Raw genomic sequence first — 20,422 nt, 5'->3', positions numbered from 1 at the left:
TTGAACTTTCCTTCTGCTATTCAACGGCTGAACCAGGATCCTTACATCTAGAACACATTTATTTATTTATTTAGCAACACTGGGGCTTGAACCCAGGGCCTTTGTACTGAGCTACATCGCCAGTTCTTTTTTTTATTTTTACTTTGAAAACAGTTCTGGTTTCAATTACCTAAGCTGGGCTTGAACTTTCGATCCTCCTGCCTGAGCTTCTCAGAATGCTGGGATTATAGGCATGCATCCCCACACCTGGCTGACTATAAATTTTAATACACTAAGTGCAGTGTTATCCTGGTTACTAACACCCAGCCCAGGGAATGAAGGGAACCCAGGCCAGTGGGAAAACCCCTCACTCACAGCCTAACAGATTCGATCGGAGCGATGGAGGGAGTGGGTGCTGAGAGCCCTTGTCTCCAGAGGGGAAGGAATATTCCTAGCAGGCTGCAGAGTCAGAGTGCCCAGGGTGGCCACAGTGGGGACAGATGCAGGATAGGAGTTTTCCAGCAGGTGTTTGGTGTTCTTCATTCAATCTCTGTCAGTTACATTCATCTCCTACGGCGCCAGGCCAGACTACTCGGACATAATGGTGACCATTCAGTAGATGAGTTTTATAGCCATAAAAACCTAGCGGGTGGTGGATGTTATTCCTCTTCACATTCTGTTACTTTGACATATTTTAATCATTATGGAAAACATGCAAGAATAGTACTGTTCACCAAAATTCACCAATTATTGAAATTTTCTTTACACTTGCTTTATCTCTGTTTTTCTTTTTTCTTGGAGGACAGGAGGCTGGCTGTGCTACACTTTCAAACATTTTCACACATTGCTCCTAGATTCTCCTGTTTGCATATCCTAATAATAAGTGGATTTTCCTACATGAGCATTAGAAGACGATCCCATTCAGAAAATTAAACTTAAACCCAGTGTTTTCTAATTGGTACCCGACTGTCCTTTGTAGCTCTTTAAAATTCCTGTGCACTGTGAGCTCAAGTCTAGAGAACCAGTGTAGTTACCACGTCCCTTTCTTTCTCTCTCTCTTTCCCCCCCAACCTCTCTCTTTTTGAGACAAGGTCTTACTATGTAGCCCAGGCTGACCTCGAACTCATGGTGATCCACCTGCCTCAGCCTCCTGAGAGCTGGATTACAGGCGTGCACCACCACCACGCCTGGCTTACAACTTCACTTTATCCCTGTTTCATCTAAAGAAATCCTACAGCCTTTAAAAAACTTTTCTGAAATCTGAATTTTCTGAGAAATGATGAGTTTCCTGTGCGTAGATTTGTCGGTGTCCTCCTGGGTCCCTCCAGGTCCTTTATTACACTTAGGGGCAGGAGAAGCCATGGGGAGAGAAGGTGTCCTCGGAATTTACTGTGGGTGTCACGTGGCAGCAGGGGTTGAAACAGATCACTTGATTAAGGTGGCGCCTGCCACTTTCTCCATTGTCAAATCATGTTTTCCTCCTCCTCAGCAACTAAACCATCCATCAGTGATATTTTAAGACTGAGCATCCTGTTTCCTACCAGGCTTCCTTGTCGTGGTTTTAGCATCCGTTCATGATTCTTGCCTCCACTGATTACTTCCTGGTTTGTGGTGTTAGCAAATTCCATTTTCAGATCAGAAGGACAAGGCTCAGAAAGGAGCCCTGCAAGGTCTTGTATGCCTGGCTGAGCTAGGAGAGGGGCACTGTGCTTCAGGCCTGAGGTTAGCACTCGGCTACCCACTGTGAACATGTCACTGTGAGACTCTCCTGGGCTATATTACACAGTAGCCTACCTCCCATGAGCCATGAATCCTTTGTCACCCCTCTTATTTGCATGCAGACTTGCATCTTAGAAGTTACTAGTGTCTGTCAACCTCAGCAGGTCCTGCTTCTATGGATTTCCCCGGAGGCAGAGCCTGATGCAGGAATTCTTGTTCGTGTCACTGTGGTGGGAGGCTGTTGGGGGCAGCCCTGGAATGAGTGGGGGACACAGGACAGAACAGAGGGAAGCAAGCAAAGATGCACTCTCTGGGCCCCACTGGGAGCTCAGGAGTGTGACCAGCCTCTCAGAGCTGTCCCACCTTGGGGCAGGAGGCCACCCATCCACAGCCAATGTCAGTCTGTCCTTGGCAGTGGGCCACTCCCAGGAGAGGGTGCTGTGAGCTCTTAGAGGCCAGGTGTGGGCACCTGTAGGGCCGAGGTCAGTGATGGAATAAAGGCTTTTTAAGCGCCTGAAACCCAGTGTGCATCACAGGATGTGACCTTCTAAGGAAAGAAGAAGTGTCCACCTATTTCCTTTCCTCATCACACAAAGGAGCAGCAGGGGGATCAGGTTATACTATGTAACTTGGTCCTGGCAAGACATGGCCACTGGAGATGGCAGAGACAGAACGGCCTTTTGGGGTGTTCCTGGCTGCTTCAGGGCCCCAGGCAGGAAAGTGTCACCTGTGCATATGGGAGAGGGCAAGGGACCCAGAGCTGAGCACCTTGTACTGGATGAGACACTCATGGGGCTAAGCCTCCTGGTCCTCGTTCTTAAACACCAGGAACACAGGACCGTGGTGCAGGCTGTGGCAAGGAGCGAATGAGAGAGAGGTGTGTGGAGGGGCAGGGCACACTGCAGGCACCACACAGATGCAGAACTATCTGATAACACATGTGGGGCAGTGTCCATCCCTTATGCTTATTTAAGTTTGCCATGTGGGCCAGCCCCAGGCTCCCCATCTTACCTGTCACCCACAGAGTTGGGTGAGCACTGGACCTTCATTCTAGGTGGCACCCAGCCACTTCCTGGCTCCCTGCCTCTGGCCAGCAGTGACTTCCCAGCCTTGGTCTCTTTTGTAAATAGGAATTAATGCTCACCAACAGGATCAAGATGGGCACAGAGCAAGGGAAATAAGCTTTATTTACTGCTGTGATTCTTGTGCCACAAATTCACCTCTAAAGGAGTTGATTCACTCCAAGTGTTAGTCTGTCCACAAGGTTATGCAGCCCTTACCACCCTCTGACACCAAAACATCTCCCTCCCTACCCACAACAAAGAAACCTGGAACCCATCCCCAGTCACCTTTCCCTCCACCCTCAGCCACACCAAGCTGCTTTCTGTCTCTGTGGGTCTACTACGCAGAACCTGTCACAAGATCATATGATGTGGCCCATATGTCTGGCTTCTGTTGCTCTAGGATGACCTGTGTCAGCACTCCCTTTTCATGGCTGGATAATATTCCTTTGGAAGAAGAGACCATGGTTTATTGATCCATCCATCTGCTGATAGGGACCCATGGGCCATTGTGAATAACCTCAGTATGATTTTATGAATAGCACAGCACCATTCCACTCTGGGGTTTTATTATAAATAATGTCAGTGATTAAAATACTTAGATTGGTCCAAAGAAGCAAAATGCACTCATCAGATCAGGAACATAATGACTGTTTTGCCCAAGTGCATTTTGCGCTTGGAATGGAGCTGTGTTCATGCTTTCAATCGATGCTTTGAACATCAGAACTTATCAGCTACCATACCTGGAATTTAGCACTTAGGGTTCTCTCCCCAAACTCATGCATGTTTTATGCCTGAAGACAAAACCTGAACTAAACAATAGTTAAGATGCTCAGAACCTTTTGACAACAAGTTAGAGATGGACAGTTGGGTCCCTTGAGTACAAAGTACTCTTCAGTGATAGGGAAATAGAGTCAAATAATGCACCTGTCTTCCCTCAAAGCTCTTAATCTTTAGGGGAGGGCACTAAGGTGGTGTCCTTGCCATTTTCTTGTCACTGGGACCCAGGTGAAGGAGGAGAGGTTTATTTGGGGCTTGTGGCTGTAGAGAATTCAGTTCATAGTCAGCTGGCTCCAAGGCAGGAACAGCATGGTGGAAGGGCCTGGCGGAGGAGAGTTGCTCACCTCATGGGGGCCAGGAAGCAGAGAGAGAAGGAAGGAGCTGGGGAGGGACAAACATCTTCTCCATCCAGGCCCCACCTCTTAACCAGAAGTTAGCCCGAGCACCCACAATTCAGTCAATTTCCAAAACCCTGCTTCTGAGTACATGAGGCTCTTGGGGACATCTGTGTAAACCATGACAGGTGGTGACCCCGACAAGGCCCAGCCTGTGTGCTCGAGAGATGGTCTCTTTGGTGGGGTCCTGACTGGCAGCCACTGACCCTGCCTCTCTCTCCCAGCATGGTCAGACAGCAGGAGGACCCCTGCCCTGAGGACAAGGAAGCAAAGGGCAGCCCGAGGGACTCTGGCTACGACAGCCTGTCTGGAAGGCTCAGCATCCTGGACCGGCTCCTGCACACACACCCTGTCTGGCTGCAGCTGGGCCTGAGCGAGGAGGAGGCAGCCGAGGTCCTGCAGGCGCAGCCACCTGGGGTGAGACGGGGGCCTCTGGAAGGCTGAGGCAGGGGGTCAAATAGGACTTAAAGCATGTAGATAGAAACTAAGAAATAGCAGGAGAGGCCAGACACAGTGGCACACACCTATAATCCCTGTTACTCCGGAGACTGAGGCTGGAGGATTGCAAATTCAAGGGCAGCCCAGGAGACTTAGCAAGACTTTGTCTCAAAGTAAAATAAAAAGGACTGGGGGTGCAGCTCGGTGCTTCTTGAGTTCAGTCTCGAATACTAGGAGAACAAATGAATTGGAAAGGCAAGGGGAAAACTTAGTCTGTAGCTGGCTGACTGTCCCGACCATAAGGCTGGAAACCGAGCTTTTGAGTTTCCTGGCAGCCAGACCCTGTCCTCTTCTGTCTGCAGCACTCACTTCCAAGTGAGTCTTGACTTCTTGAAAATGGAACCAGGTCCCTGGTCTCCCTGGCTCACTCCTCACCCAGCATCCAGCTCTGGTACCCACCACCTCCCCAGGGAACCAGCTTAGGAGCTGTGAGCTGAACGTGGGAAGGAGGAGTGCTTCAGTGGGGAAAACGAAAGAAGTCAAGGATCCAGATCCAGAGGAAAGAGAAGTCAAGATGCAGGACAGGGCTGTATGCTGCAGAAGGGAACCAGGACTCACACTGCCTGCTCCAGGGAGCACCATCCAATTTGTAGGTCAAGTGAATGGTATGTCCTGGAGTGCACAGCCTATGTAACAGTACACGGGATATTTAGATTCCTGTCTTAAATATACCATAAGTCAAATAAACCAATTCACCACTTTTAGTTGAGCCATGTTACCTGTATTAAGAATTTATGTTCATCGAGATACGTTGAACAGTGCAGATGGACAGGAAGGGTTCTGTTTATGGACTTCAGGGCTCAGGAAAACTGCATGCCCAGGTTCCGGAGTCCTTGACATCCCTAAGCTCGAATTCTTCCTCCCTCCTCAGATCTTCCTGGTGCGCAAGTCCACCAAGATGCAGAAGAAAGTGCTATCCCTGCGCCTGCCCTGCGAGTTCGGAGCCCCACTTAGGGAGTTTGCCATCAGGGAGAGTGCCTACAGTAAGTGGGTGACAGGTGTTGGCTGTGCTGCCCTCCTTGTCTTATGAGGGGCATTGGGGCTCTGCATTGAAAGACCCCAGAGATAGAATGTCCCCTGGCAGGTATCACCACTTCGCACCATCTCAAATGCAACTCTCAGGGGAAACAACCACTCGAATTTCTTCTTATACTTTCTTTTCTGTCTGGTGCTGGGCTTGGAACCCGGGCCTTGAGCATGGCAGGTGTGTAGCCCTGTTGCACTGCCCACAGAGACAGGTTTGCAGGGACAGCGCTAGACAGTGTCACTGTCCTTTCCCGCTGTTCCAGTCGCTGCCTGCTCTTTGAGCCCTGGAAACAGGCAGTGTCAGGGGGCCAAGGGTTCATAGGAAAAGGGCACAGTTCTGAAGCCCTGCCAGCCTCAGGAAGGATGGCGAGGTGGACCTGCACCCAGAGGGTCTCAGTGGCACCTGTGGGAGCAGCTCCCAGCCTACCCTGCTCTGGCTCAAGGATAAACCTGGAGCTCTCGTAGTTGAGTCACTTGGGAACTGAGTCTGCCTAGGCAGGTGGGACCTGGCAGTTCATCACATTATCTTTAAAGATAATGAATTTTGACTGGGTGTGGTGAAATCCTAGCTACTTGGGACACTGAGGCAGGACGATTGCAAATTCAAGGCCAGCCCAGGCAGCTGAGTGATTTAGCAAGACTATTTCAAAATAAAAAAAAATAATAATAAAATAAAATAAAATGGGAAACTGTGTTGTAAAGAAGGGAAACTTGAGTCATTTATAGGAAAATGGTTGTATCTTGAGATCATAATGTTAAGTGAAATAAATCAGACACACAAGCTTATGTATTGTATGGTTTCTCTTATATGAGAAGCCCACATTATAAGTAACATGCGAAATAAAAGATAGATAATAGGAAGCAGGGAGAGAGATCTTTTCCAAATGGGAAGGGGAGTCAAGACTGGAGGGAAAAGGGAGGAAGAAGAGGGGAAAGAGAAGTAAAAAGGATGAAAAGGGTTATGTGCTTGCACCAGCACCCATGTGAGCTAATATAAAAAGGGCCCTGGGGATGTTGCAGGAGACCCTGAATTCAATCCCCAGCACTGCCAAAAAAGGAAAACTGTAATGAATTTCTATTCAGGGAATTAAAGATCAACTTACATTAAGTTAATCCAGTGGTTCTGAGTTGGCTTTTGAGAGCCTGCTGGCCCCACGGGCACAGATCTTGCTGGTATCCAAAGTCCTGTGGTGACCTGGCTAAGAGGCCCTGCGCCACCTCTGGAAGTGCAGCAGGGTCTGGGGTTCCCTGCCTCCCAGGGACTCCTGCTGCCACCTCCCTAGCCCTCTTCGATTGACCTCAAGTGCGTGCACGCATGAGTGCAGACAAAGCATCACCAGGCCTTAACCCATTCTCAAAAGCTGAGCTGTGAGGGAAAAAGGGCTTGCTGTAGGAACGCAAAGATGTTTTGTTGTTATTTCTGGACAGTGTGGTTTAATAAAGAACACCACCTCATATTTGTATACAATGCTTTCACAGAAACCATTTCGTTTTTTTAAATTTTCAATTTCCACTCTTCTGGGAGACAAGGGAAATTCTGTTCATGTCCATTTTATGGTTGAGAAAACCAAGGCGCAGAGAAGTTAATCTACCCCAAATAAGTTTTCTCTGCTGAACTCAATAGGTACATGTGTGTTGGTTGTTTCTCTGTGTGTCTGTCTGTCCACGTGGTAGGGTGTGTGTAGAGGCAGGGATGTGATTGGAGTAGTACAGAGATGCTATGAGGTATGATCAAAAGATACAGCAAATACTTAAATTTTTAAAATTATTACAGTAAAAGGCACATTGCCATTAGTCCCCCTCTAAATCCTCCCCCTGACTTCCAACACACACATCTCATCGTTCTTGCCACTTTCTGCAGCAGCTCTGGAGTCCTCTTCTGTGGGTGTTTATAGTTGCACTGTCCTGGCTGCTTCAGTGTCCTGAATGGATTCAAAACATTGACCTTTCATGGTCATTTTGACTTTAGGGAGAAGCCAGAAGACACACAGTGCCAGATCTAGTGACTAAGGTGGAGAAGGACACAGCATCATGTTTTCATTTGACAGAAATCACTGTACCAGAAGCGATGTGTGACCCCGAGTATTGTGATTGAGGATGAAACTGTAGACCCATTTCCCAAGCCGCTTTCTACACACACAGTTTCTTACTCTAATAACCCCCTATCCTATTCAGAGTCCCCATAGAATTTCTGGGTACAAACTCGGCTGCACAATTCCATCCAGGTCACAGAGCACGATCCATAGCACCTTGGTGCTGGGTCCTGGTGGACACGATTTTCTCACCCCAGGGGAACTGGGTGGTTTCCATGGAGACCCTGACCCCTGCTCCCAGGACACAGCCACAGACAGTTCCATCTCCCATGACAACAGGGCTTAGAACACTGGAATCTGAAGCGGCACAGATGTACACCAGTGAGGTGTGTTGTCCGTAATCTGTGCACACTCTACAATATACCTTCTCAGCCACAGCTCACAGCCACACACACAGAAACTTGTCACACACTGCTGCCACTGAGGTTCCATGTGCAGGCCTCCTGTTGAAGATCCTAGCTTTCCACTCAATGGCACTCAGTAGCAGCTGTCTCTTCTTTTTAAATTACACCTTGTAAATAAGCCAAATAAGTGAAGATATACAGGGTTTAAACAGGGACTGATGCCAGATGTGGTGGTGCACACCTGTAATCCCAAGAGTAGGAAGGCTGAGCCAGGAAAGTCACCACAAGTTCGAGCCCAGCCTGGGCTACCTAGTGAGACCCTGTCTCCAAAAAAAAAAAAAATCAAACTGGGGGCTAAGATGCACCTGACTGAGTCCGTCCTCTGAGTCCTCCGAGGCTGCGGGGAGGTTTCTGGAGGGCTGACATTCTGAGGAGGACTGCAGGTGAAGTGGAGTGTGGGGCTGTTGGCAAACACCCAGTGTTCCAGGTCAGACCCCACTGCCCTGCCATTAGAGGATGACAGGTGGCTCAGCATCAGCCACTCGGAACATGTCCAGAGGGGCCAGGTGGAGGATGTGGCTTTAGAGTCTTCCATGCTGAATGCTACCAAGAGCTGACTCCCTGGGAACCTCACTGCGCTCCAGGCTCCAGCTCCCTCAGTCCAGAGGTGGCCAGCCAGGCAGGAAGGGGGGTGGCTGGCAGGTCCCTGGTCAGGGCTCCCAGGGTCAAGGGCTGTGGGCCACTCTGGCACCTGCTGATGGCCTCCTGCTCCAGCCTGCCTGGCCCCAGGCCCCTACCCAACATCATGCCCCAAATTTTAAAACAAAGAAGCTTCTGTGAGACCCAAGCCTGCTCCATGGCACCTGGCCAGGGCACCTGCTTAGGGGTCAGGGACCCAGCTCGAGTTACCGCCAGGCCACGTCCGCGCCTGCCAGCCCTGCAGAGAGGGCACTCAGAACACTCAGCTACTCTCTGCCCTCTCTTTTCAGCCTTTTCCCTGGAAGGCTCAGGAATCAGCTTTGCAGATTTATTCCGGCTCATTGCCTTCTACTGCATCAGCAGGTAAGGCCTCCCTGCACCCCAGGGACCCTCTGAGTGTGTGTGATGCGTCAGCCAAGTGTCTGGGTGCTGGAGGGAGGAAGGAAGGATGCTGAGATGAGATGCTCCCGGGCTGTACAGCATGGAAGAGGGGGAACCTTGGCCACTCTGGGTGTCCACGCTCAATGACGATTCCACAGGCTGCTCCCCAGCAGGAAACACACAGAGGCACACACACATGTATATACATATGCACTCACACAAAGGAAACTGTGATACAAACCTGTAATATTTAAAGGTCATTGCCAATGTTTTTAAAAATTGGTTAAACCATCCCATAAATGTTGCAGAATCAACCCTCAGGCTCCTGTCGACAGGTTGCTCCTGTCCTTTTCATGACCAAAGCACCTGTTTTAGTATACAGAAAAGTAAGCCCTAAATCAGGATGTTAAGAGGGTATGAGTTATAGAAGCCTTTTTAAAAAATTATTCTTTATTTGTGGTACTGAGAATTGAACTCAGAGAGCACTGAGCTACATCCCTATCCCTTTTTTATTTTTATTTTGAGACAGGACCTCACTAAATTGCCCAGACTGGCCTCAAATTTCCCAAACTGGCTTCAAATTTGAGATCCCCCTGCCTCAGCCTTCCTAGTAGCTGGGATTACAGGAATGTACCACCACGTATGTCTTCTTCTTCTTATTATCATCATCTTCATCATTTTCTTTTTCTAAAATAAATTTTAATTTTATCCCATCCCCCCCCTTCATTATTTATTTTCCAACATGGGCCACAAAGTGAGAGCCTGTCTCAAAAAGGAAAGAAAATAAATTTAGACTGTGTACATACTGAAACTCTTGGGGGACACATTTATATTTAGGGTGGTAGCTTTTTTGTCTGTTGGGCAAGCTTTGTTGGGGCCTCTCTCTTTAATAGGGCTTAGGAGTTGAGGAAGAGTCCCTGTGTGCGTGCACATGTGTATATGTGTGTGCATGCGCATGTGTGTGGACACTGGGATGCTCCCTGGCTGGGACAGGGGGAGAGGACTTGAGTATAGCATCTAATTTTCTAGCAGATCAAAGCCTACAGCCACTCATTAAAGAATGGCAGGTGTGGCTTCCTATCACCTGTCATTAAGAAAAACCCAAGCCAGTCAGGTGACATTTGAACTCAAAATTCTGGATTGAGCCCAGTAAAAGCTTAAAGTACAGGTAGGTCTGTTTCATTGAGTGTCTGAAGAAATGGATTTTAATGGCACCGTTCTGGACATACAATCACATATTTGCAGGGTACTGTGGTTTTGCAGAGTTCTGGCTCTGCATCTCTGCTGAGTCAGGCTGCCTGCCAGGCATGTTGGTACAAGCCTGTAATCCCAGTACTCAGGAGCCTGAGGCAGGAGGATCACTGTGAATTCAAGGCCAGCCTGTACTACCTAGTAAGACTCTGTCTCAACAAGTCATAGTAATCCCCAGTACCAAAAAAAAGTAATAATAATGTAAAATTAAAGAAAGAATGAGGCTGTTACCTGTGGCTCCAGCTGCTTCATCTCCAACCCAGATAGGGGGACAAGCAGAAGGGATGCTCACAACATTTGGGGAACAGGCGATAAGATACCTAAGAAGCAGGGGCAATGTGGATGGATACCCCCAGAAGCAGCAGCCTCCTGACCTTGTGAATGACACTGCAGGGCTATGCTGATGAGCCAGTGTCCAAACTTTACCCATGTGTTCATTGACTTTTCATTGACTTTACAACTTAGTTATTCAGTGTACAGTTCTAAAATTCCACGGTCATCTAGATGTAATCTGTTCCATCCTAGGGTGTTGCCTAGCCATACCCTAAACAAGGCCTTTGGTCTCACTATTCTCATCACAGGAAAGTTCCAGGGTGACTTGTGCTGACAAAGTACAAGCAGAATCCCCAAGCTTTGTACCCCTCTAAGTCCACCAGCCACTGCCTCCTTGCTATCCTTCCCACTGGCCAGACCCTCACCCACCCCGGAGCCTTGGCACCTGCTGCCCCCTCTTGGAACATTGTCCCTTCATGGTTTTTCCCTAACTGTATACAGATCTTCAGGGGCCACCTGTTCACAAAGCCCTGTCTCGCCAGCTGTTGCCTTCATATGCTGTTTTTCAGTACTGGGGATTGAACCCATGGCCTTTGCACTGAGCTACCACCCTAGCTTTTTTTTTTTTGTTCATTTTTTTGAGACAGGGTGTCACTGCTAAGATCCCTATGCTGGGCTCAAACGTGTAATCCTCCCAACCCAGCCTCCCAGAATGCTGGGATTACAGATGCCTGCCACCTAGTGTACACTTAACTCTTTTATCCTTGGTGTGGGTCCTCTTCCCATATCCGTGTATTCCATAAAATGGCCTATTTGTGTATTGTGTTTCATTCCCAGCCCTGGAGCAATATCTGAAGTACCCTAGATGGTCATAAATATTTGCTGAATGAACAAATGAATCATTCTTTGTAAGACCAATACCATCACCGGAAACAACACTTCTCCCATAAATCGCTATTGTTACTGAGCATTCATTCTATCAGTCATTTATTCCAAAAACACGTTCTCCAGGAAAGGTGCGGGAGACGCACACCACTGCTTGGAACATATGAAAATGAACAAATGTGCAAGGTGCCACCTGTACCCTCCCGAGAGAGCCAGTCATGGTCCCTGCGTTTGCGCCCGCTGACTTAGGCCCTGGCTGGAGCTCAACTCCGTCTTCTCCGGCTTGCGGCTCTGTGATGCCTACGTCCCTGGTGCCGCGATGCTGGGATGGCTGCTGTCATGAGGAGCCTGCGACTTGCCTTTGACGCTCGGTCACCTGGGCAGTTTGTAGATGCGCAGGCTCTGCAGCCCCGCCCAGGCCCCGGGTTCAGCGTGGATACGCAGTGTGCGTATTTACGCATGTGGGTGTTTACACAGTGTGAGTGGTTTACCCCATAGGGCGAGCCCCCCCCCCCCGGGTCGGCCACACGTGAAAGCTGAAGTTCTTAGAAGCAGGAGAAAGTTTCCTTCCACGCGCAACAGGGAAGGCATGGGCTCTGCTTGGAAAGTATCACAAGTTGGGCCAGCAGCTGCCCGCTGAGCACCCCCAGTGTCAGGCAGTGGACTGATAAAACTTGGTTTAGAGCTGCACATTCCTGCCCTGGGAGTTGGAGCCTGACTCTGTGATAGGGATCTAGCAAATTAGCACGTACAGTTTCGGAGGTGGAGCGGAGCCATGGACACCATCAGCGATTCTGAGTGCTGATAGTGACCACATGGCCTTGCCTTCCAGAGGGAGCCTGTTCCCTAGGCTGGGCACTGAAACCATGTGGACTTCTCCTGCGGCTGTCCTGTGTGTTTAATGACAGGGTGGGGGTGTGAGCGCTGACCTCTGCTGGATAACCATGGTGTCCACTTGGGACCTTTTAACTGTGGAAGCTAAACCCATTGCTAGGATGGAAATGAGTGCCAAGTTAGGAACTGGACAGGCAATGACAAATATTCTCTCTTTTTCTGCAAAATCAGGGATGTCCTGCCATTCACCTTGAAGTTGCCTTATGCCATTTCAACAGCCAAGACTGAGGCTCAGCTTGAAGAACTGGCCCAGCTGGGACTAAGTAAGTGGGTGGCCCTGCCCGGTTCTGTCTTAAAATGAATCCAGGCCTCAAAGTGTGTGCCCCATGCTGTGTCAGATAACTCTCAGGTCCATGAGGTCCCAGAATCACATTTTCTGGGATTCTTTTTTTGAAACAGGTTCTTCCTATGCAGTTTAGGCTGGCCTTGAACTCACCATGTAGCCTAGACTGTTCTTGAACTCACAGCAATCCTCCTGCCTCAGTCTCCTGAGTGCTGGGATTGCAGGTGTTTGCCACCACTCCTGGCTTCTGGGTTTTTTTTCCAAGTCAAATGTTCAGCCAACTCTTAGGAAAACTGGGACTGAGGGGTCACCCCCAAATCTCCCAGCTTCTCCTCTAAGTAATTTGGATCTACCCACAAGTTGGAGTTCGAATGTATATGACCTGGCTGGGTGTCAGGGTCTCCCCCTATGGTGGCACCTTACTGGGGAAAGAGGGACCCATGCAGAGCACACTTCCCATGCAAGTCACACTTCCCACGCAGGTCACACAGCCGTGGGTGGCACTCTTATGCCTGAGGAACTTGACAGTGAAGATGTCCCAAAGCTGAGTCTCACTCCCACACTTCCAGTGACTTTGCTCTGCCAGCAGGCACTTGCTTCCCCTCCTGCCCCAAAGCCCACTAGTCCTGCTGGCAGTGGCTGCAAAGGATCGGGACACACAGCTCACCCAGTGACCCAGTGTTGCTCTGGGAAATCTGTACAAGCTTAACTTTTGCAAAGAATTTCCCTTCCACGAGGAAAGGGGAATTCTCCTAGGATTTCAGGGCCCCCGCTCCTTGCAGAAGTTACCAATCAGAGACCATGGGATTTGAATGGAGCTTTGGGATTTTGAAGCCCCAGTAACCAGGATTTCTAGAACCTAAGAAACCTATACTTGACCTGGAAAATTAAAAATATGTCTACTTCCTTTGGCATAATTTTTCTTGTAACCTAAAGAACTTGAAGTGGATGTCGTTTCTGAGGTAGCCTCCCTAGCCCACAAAGAAGCCTGAAGAGGCTCTGAATTCCTGAGACTTAGACGGCTTTCAAGGTGGACCCATGTGCCCAGGGTCCTTCTAGGTAGCAGAATTGGGAAAGAGAATCTTGGGGGTGGCAAAGCATAGAAATGTCCCTGCTGAAAACTTGTGCCTTCTCTTCTTCTTCTCTAGCTAAATTCTGCACACCTTTGTGGAGATTAAACTTCTTTCTGAAGTTAATGCAGTCAGCCAGATTATGAGCTGTATGGACTTTTTCTCCTTTTTATTTCTTTGTTTTTGTTTTGGTTTTCCCTGTGGATCTTGCTATGTAGTTCAGGCTGGCCTTGACCTCTCAGTGATCCTCCTGCCTCAGCCTACCAGTGTTGGGGATAGAACCCAGGACCTCATACATGCTAGGCAGGTGCTGTACCAATGAGCTGCACCCCATCCCCCTATGATAGGGGGTCTTGACATGCACCAGGTCTCACTTTTCTCTGGCTTGGTGGCCACATGTCATGAGGCTTAGTGCTTGGGCGGAAGGACTTCCATAAAGGACAATGCTTATGTCATGAAAAGACAAAGGCAACATTAGCTTGCTCTGGTGGCCACTGACTAACCAGAAATTAATGAGGTCTAATGAATATATACTGAACTTGTGATTCTCAATGTGCTCATTATCCATGTCAGGTGAAGCCAGCATATTTTGTTGACTTATTTATTTATGTAATTTTCTGTTTGTTTGAGGAAGGTCTTCCTATGTAGTCTAGGCTGGACTTGAACTTGTTAAATTGCCCAGGCTGGCCTCAAGCTCCAAACACTCCTGCCTCAGCCTCCTGAGTGCTAGGATTACAGGTGTGCACCACCACACCCAGCTGAAACAACGCATTTAGGATCCTGCACCTCATTTGTTCATTCATCCAACAAATATTTCTCAAGGCTCTGCCTTGTGGCAGGCACTGTGCCCATGCAGAGGGTCAGAAAGTAATGAGGTCTCCCACTGCTCGTTACTAAGGCTCTCAGTCTCTGGGGAGCGATGGGCAAACAGGCAACCCCAGGATCCCAGACCTCATAGGGTTCAAGAGTCTTACAGCTGTGACAGCGGATACGTGATCAGGACCCAAAGGACGCAGGAGAAGGAAAACTTGGGTCCAACAGAAGCATAAGGCAAGTCTGCAGGTAGTTTTACATTTTCTCATGGCCACATTAAAAAAAAAAAAAAAAGAATAGACACATGTTAAATTAATGTAATTTTTTGTAATAACCAAAATATTATAATTTCAACATGTAATCAGTAAAAAAACCAAACAAACAAAAAACCCCAAACCTGGTAGTGCCTGGCTCTAATCCCAGCACTCTGGGAAGCTGAGGCAGGAAGATCGAAATTTTTAGCCCAGCCTGGTCAATTTAGCAACTTAGTTAGACTGTCTCAAACTAAAAAATGAAAAAAAAATCAACTGGAGATGTAGCTTCATGTGAAGGCTCTAGGTTCAATCCCCAGTACCAGAAAAAAAAATCCAAAAATGTATTAAAAATATATTTTACATTGCTTTTCACTCTAGGCATCTCAAGTGCAGTATCTTCTATACTCATAGCACAGCTTCACTCAGGCCCTCAAGTCATATCAGAAACATGCAATCTGTATTTAGATTCCATTAAATTCACAGTAAAGCAGGGCATGGTGGTGCTTGCCTGTAATCCTAACACTCGGGAGGCTGAGACAGGAGGATCGATATGAGTTCAAGACCAGCCGGAAATACATAGGGAGAACCTGCCTCAAAAATAAATGAACGGATGAATGAATAAATTAAAAATTTAAAAACTAAATTCACGGTAAAAAAGCAGACTTGTGCACTAAATGTTTCCCAGTAATTGAGCTGAGCACATCTTACTTAAAGTTCAGTTGGATTGACGCGAGATACAATTGAATCCCAAGTTCCTCAGTTGCATGCATTTGTTTGGTGCTCAGGAGTCTCCTGTGGCCCTGGGCTCTTACGCTGGTGGTACAAAAGTAAGGGGAAAGGTAGGGAGGGTGTGCAGGCCTCACAGGGACACTAGTGTCAGGCCTGTCACTGCCCAGACATGGCAGGGCCAGGGCTCCCAGAGAACAGAGAGGGAAGCCCAAGCCCTGTTGGAGAGGAGCCGGGGTAGTAGAGATCTCAGATACACACAGCCTGGGGAAGGAGATGCTAGGATTTGGGCAGGAAGGACTACAAACCACAAAGATAAATGGTTGAAGCTGCAGTTCCATTTGCATACGCTTGCTGCCCTGTCTTTTTGCTGATGGCACCCGTGCCCGTCCTTTCCTCTCCTGGTTTAATGCTGAATGTGTAAAAGCAGGCCCATTGTGCAACACCCAGGCCCAGCTGCCAGCTCTGCCCGTTAAAGGGGAACTGGGCCTTGGCTGGCAGCTGCCTGGCACAGCGCATCCTGCATCCCGGGAGAAGCTGCTTGGAAAGGGTGGTGTGTTCCTGAGAGCTGACTCGGCTCTGGAGAGCCCACCTGCCCCAGAGTCCTGGTGGCCTTTCCTGAGCTTGGCCTTTGATAGTTCTGTATCCCTTTGCACTTACCTGGGCTCAGAGGGCTGAGCATAGCCAAGCCAACATCTCTTAAAGGATTTTCTTTGTTTTTGGTTATTTGAGACAGGGTCTTGCTATGTAGTTCAGGCTGGTCTTGAACTCATTACATAGCCCAGGCTGGCCTTGATCCTCCTGCCTCAGCCTCCCAAGTGCTGAATTTACAGGCATGAGCCCCCTTGTCTGGCTGCTCAAGGGCTTTGAAGGTAAGAGGCCCCTGAGGCTTCCGGTGAGCTCATAGCCAGCCCTGGCAGCCATTTTACCCTTTCCAGTAAGGGAATGCAGTAAAAGCAACAACAACAAAAAAGACACCCAGCCCCTCCCCTCCCTCCCCTCCAGCTGTGGGCTCTCTGACTTCTTGAAGGAATGGCCCTGGGCACTGTATTTACATTCTTGTGTTCGCTGATAATGACTTTCAGATTTTTGGAGCTCCTCCGCTGACAGCAACCCCCCCAACCCTCCACCTCCCCATAGGCCTCTCCACTCAGACGGCCTCTGTCCCGCCTCCTGGCGCCAGCTCTGCCTCATCAACGGGGTGCATGCCATCAAGCCCAGGACGCCTTCGGAGCTGGAGTGCAGCCAGACCAACGGAGCCCTGTGCTTCATTAACCCGCTCTTTCTGCAAGTGCACAGCCAGGACCTCAGGGCCTGCCCAAAGCGGCCAAGTTCAAGGACTCCCCCGGCGAATGGCTCCGAGTGGCCTCGGTCCCCACCACCCAGGCCTCCGCCACCCACCATTCAGAGTCTGCACACCAGCCCTCGGCTGTCCAGGAGTGACACCCGGCCGGGCATGCCACAGACAGTCAGCCAGGACACGCAAGAGAACGTAGCCACGCTGGGAAGGAAACCAACCCCCATCCCTCCACCCCGGCTGAAGAAGCAGGCTTCTTTCCTAGAGGCGGAGAGCAGCACCAAGACCTTGACGGCCCGGCTGCCTGGCCGGGGCTTGGAGCTGGAGCTGGAGCCGGGCACAGCTGGCAGCACAGGTGGGGCCCCGCCCACGGGGGATTGCACAAGGGCCCAGCCTCCTCCCGCCTCTGCAGCCCGGCCCCCACGCCATGGGGGCAGGCAGAGACTGAGCGACATGAGCATTTCCACTTCCTCCTCTGACTCGCTGGAGTTTGAGCGGAGCATGCCGCTGGATGGCTACGAGGGGGACACAAACAGCAGCCTGGAGGACTACGAGGGCGAGAGTGACCAGGAGACCATGGCACCCCCCATCAAGTCCAAGAAGAACAGGCACAGCTCCTTCGTGCTACCCAAGCTGGTCAAGTTGCAGCTTCGAAAGATGAGCGGGGTGCTCAGCTCCTTCATGACACCTGAGAAGCGCATGGTGCGCCGGATCGCAGAGCTGTCACGGGACAAGTGCACCTACTTTGGCTGCCTGGTGCAGGACTACGTGAGCTTCCTGCTGGAGAACCGTGAGTGCCACGTGTCCAGCACGGACATGCTGCAGACCATCCGGCAGTTCATGACCCAGGTCAAGAACTACCTGGCCCAGAGCTCTGAGCTGGACCCCCCCATCGAGTCGCTGATCCCCGAGGACCAAATCGGTGAGTAACTACTTTATTTTCCAATCATAAACTCTTCCGTAGCCTGGCCAAGTGGCACCTGGTGATGAGTTGTGGGTCATGGTTGAGATTTACCCAGAAATTCAGGACAACACAGAACTCCACCCAATGTAAGTGGGCAGCTTCTTAGGGAGGCTGCTTGAAAATGTTTTGGGGAGCAATAGATTGGGGTTGCAGAGCAGCTCTGCTCAGGAGTGGCATCTCTGCCACTGTGCTCTGGTCCTGTGTCAGCTGCAGGGTGGGCACACAGATAAAGGTGCTCTGGTGTCCCCTGGCAGGTAGCAGGGATTTTGTGCCGCTATCTGGGGAGTAAACAAGGTGTAGCCTCTAGAGAGTGCCAAGACGCAGTGGGTAGCACCCAGGATTGCACTGTGAGCATAAGCGCCAGCTTCCGTAAGCAGATCAGGGTCCTCACCCAGAGCTCCCTGGACCCCATCCTGTCCCAGGTTACCTTCCCCACTGGCCTTGCATCTGCACTTCTGTGCCTGGAATGGTTTTGGAGCAAGGGAAAAACCAAAAACGAGGAAAGACAAGTTTGTTTGGTGTACCTTTAAAACAAGTAGCATGGCTTGGAGGTCACATGAAAGGCATTCTCACTGCAGTCGGGAAATACTTTCTTTATAACCTCACTGAAGGGCTGGATTGTTCCTGGTTACTTTGGCAAGGAACTGGCCAAGCTAAATTTGAATTTGGCAAGCAGTCTTTTTTTTTTTTTCCTTCCCAGGGTGAGCGTATTGAAGGGTTTTGTTTGTTTTACTTTGTTTTGTTTATTTCAGAAGGTTGGTTTGAAAAGGTTAACTTCAGAGACGTCGTCGTTCACTGGGCAGTGGCTGCCAAAAGCGCTTCTAAACATTTCCAGGCAGTTCAGAAGCTAACCTCAAATTTATTTCTTCATTGTGATTGGGTCTGTTTGTTGAAAGTAGTAAACAGTGAGTCCTCTCTCTCTCTCTCTCTCTCTCTCTGTCTCTCTCTCTCTCTCTCTCTCTCTCTCTCTCTCTCTCTCTCTCTCTCTCTCTCTCTCTCGCTCTCCCCGCCCCCCTTCAAATGAGTTTGAGGCACTCTTTTGATTTACTCACAAAGGAATCAAAGCCTGTTTGTTTTCTCACCAATTGGCTGACCAGGGGCGTGGTCATAGCTAGGGTGTCTCTGATCCTGTGGCTGACAGGAATGTGCCTTTGTGATGTGCCCTGCATTGAAAAAAAGCCTTCCTCAGCAGCATCAGCCAACAGCCATACCAGTGGCCTCTTTCCCTCCAGGTCCCTCCAGAGGGAGACCCGCTCTGCCTGAGCATTAACAGGGACCAACCCGAGACCTGACCTTCGGAGGAGCTTTCTGTTGGGCTGGTGACAGCCAGCAGGTGACGTCAGGCCCCAGCTATGTGGCTGGCAGGGCTCACAGCTCAGGGAAAAGGGGCTCTGCAGGCAGCCAGGCCCAGGAAGTCTTCTGCAGGCCCAGCCCTTTTCCTAATTAAGTGCAGACTCTGTTTTTGCTCTTAGAGCTCAAGGCCTCATTTCCCCCCCAAAACATGCTACAAATTATACCCATTTCTGCTGTGCAGGAGGCAGCTTTCAATTTCACATCTAAGGCGCTGTGAGAAGGGAGCCGGACATCCATGGGGCCTCTCCCATGAGCGGTGCCTGTCTGGCTGCTTCAGCAGGTCCTGGGGTCATCCTGAGAAGGAGGCACCTACATCTATTGTGGGTGAGGAAGGCAGGGCTGTGCCTGGGAGCCACCTGCCACCTGCCCCACACCACCCCAGCTCGTAGCCTGGAGCGCTATACTTGACTTCTGTGAGACCCCGAATTGTCTTTCTACCCTAACTCTCTGCTGCTGCCGCCACTGCCTCTGTGTCTTCTGGCCAGCCATGTGGGATTGGCACAGCAGGCTGGCCCTCCTCAGAGGCCCCCTGTGGCAGCATGGGCCTGATCTCTAAAACCACTGTCCCAGCCTGGCATGGTGGTACACACCTGTAATCCTAGCACTCAGGAGACTGAGACAGGAGGATTGCCACAAGTGTGAGCCAGCCTGAGCTACATAGCAAGACCTGTCTCAAAAAAACTTTAAAAAAATTGTTCTGTTCTGCGTGTGCTTGTTGGTTGGTTTCATTTATTTATTGTACTACTAGGGATGGAACCTAGGAGTGCTTTCCCACAAAGTTCACCCCTGGCCTTTAAAAAAAAAATTATTTTTGAGACAAGGTCTTGCTAAATTGCCCTGCCTGATTTCAAATTTACAATCCTCCCGCCTCAGCCTTCTGAGTAGCTGAGATCATAGGCATGTGCCATCACACCCATCTGTTTGTTTTTGTGAGACAGAGTTTTGCTCTTTTGCACAGGCTGACCTCGAACTCCTGGACACCAGTGATCCTTCTGCCTCAGTCTCCAGAGTGGCTGGGACTGCAGGTGTGCAACACCATGCCTGGCCTGTTTGGGGCTTTTTAACATTTGTATTAAAGCAAGCACTTCATCCTGTTGGTTCACCAATGCAAACATCATCCTGGTTTGAAAGGATAGCGAAAGTGCTGGACTTGATAGGTAAGGGGAAGGAGACTGGACCACAGGTCAGCAGGAGAGACTCATGGCAGGGAGGGAAGGATGTGACCCTCATTACTAGAAAGCTGGACCCTGGAGATGTGCAAGCCGCTAGTTTGGGACTCTGAATGGAATGTGGCCGTAGCCCAGTTGTGTGTCTTACACAACTCCTAAAGGAAGGACTTGCTGGTTTACCAAGGCACCTTCCAGCAGAGGCACTGTGGAGACTC

General features: G+C 49.8%; 1 protein-coding gene across 9 annotated transcripts in view; it reads left to right on the top strand.

The window, feature by feature from the left end:
- Rin2 (Ras and Rab interactor 2) overlaps nt 1–20,422 on the top strand; it is a 199,117-nt gene that overhangs the window by 155,912 nt on the left and 22,783 nt on the right. For all 9 annotated transcript variants that reach the window (XM_004840890.3, XM_021255122.2, XM_004840889.3 and 6 more), the window contains 5 exons: nt 4,159–4,351; nt 5,304–5,415; nt 8,885–8,957; nt 12,450–12,541; nt 16,510–17,643. In XM_004840890.3, coding sequence (XP_004840947.2) covers nt 4,159–4,351; nt 5,304–5,415; nt 8,885–8,957; nt 12,450–12,541; nt 16,510–17,643 — 1,604 coding nt within the window. The remainder of the gene's footprint in view (nt 1–4,158; nt 4,352–5,303; nt 5,416–8,884; nt 8,958–12,449; nt 12,542–16,509; nt 17,644–20,422) is intronic.

The sequence above is a fragment of the Heterocephalus glaber genome, unplaced genomic scaffold (assembly GCF_053883595.1).
Source record: "Heterocephalus glaber isolate CG9 unplaced genomic scaffold, H.glaber_assembly_v1.0 deba00001532, whole genome shotgun sequence".
Classification (NCBI taxonomy): domain Eukaryota; kingdom Metazoa; phylum Chordata; class Mammalia; order Rodentia; family Bathyergidae; genus Heterocephalus; species Heterocephalus glaber.
The sequence above is the reverse complement of the archived record's forward strand: the minus strand, read 5'-3'. Positions and strand labels throughout refer to the sequence as shown.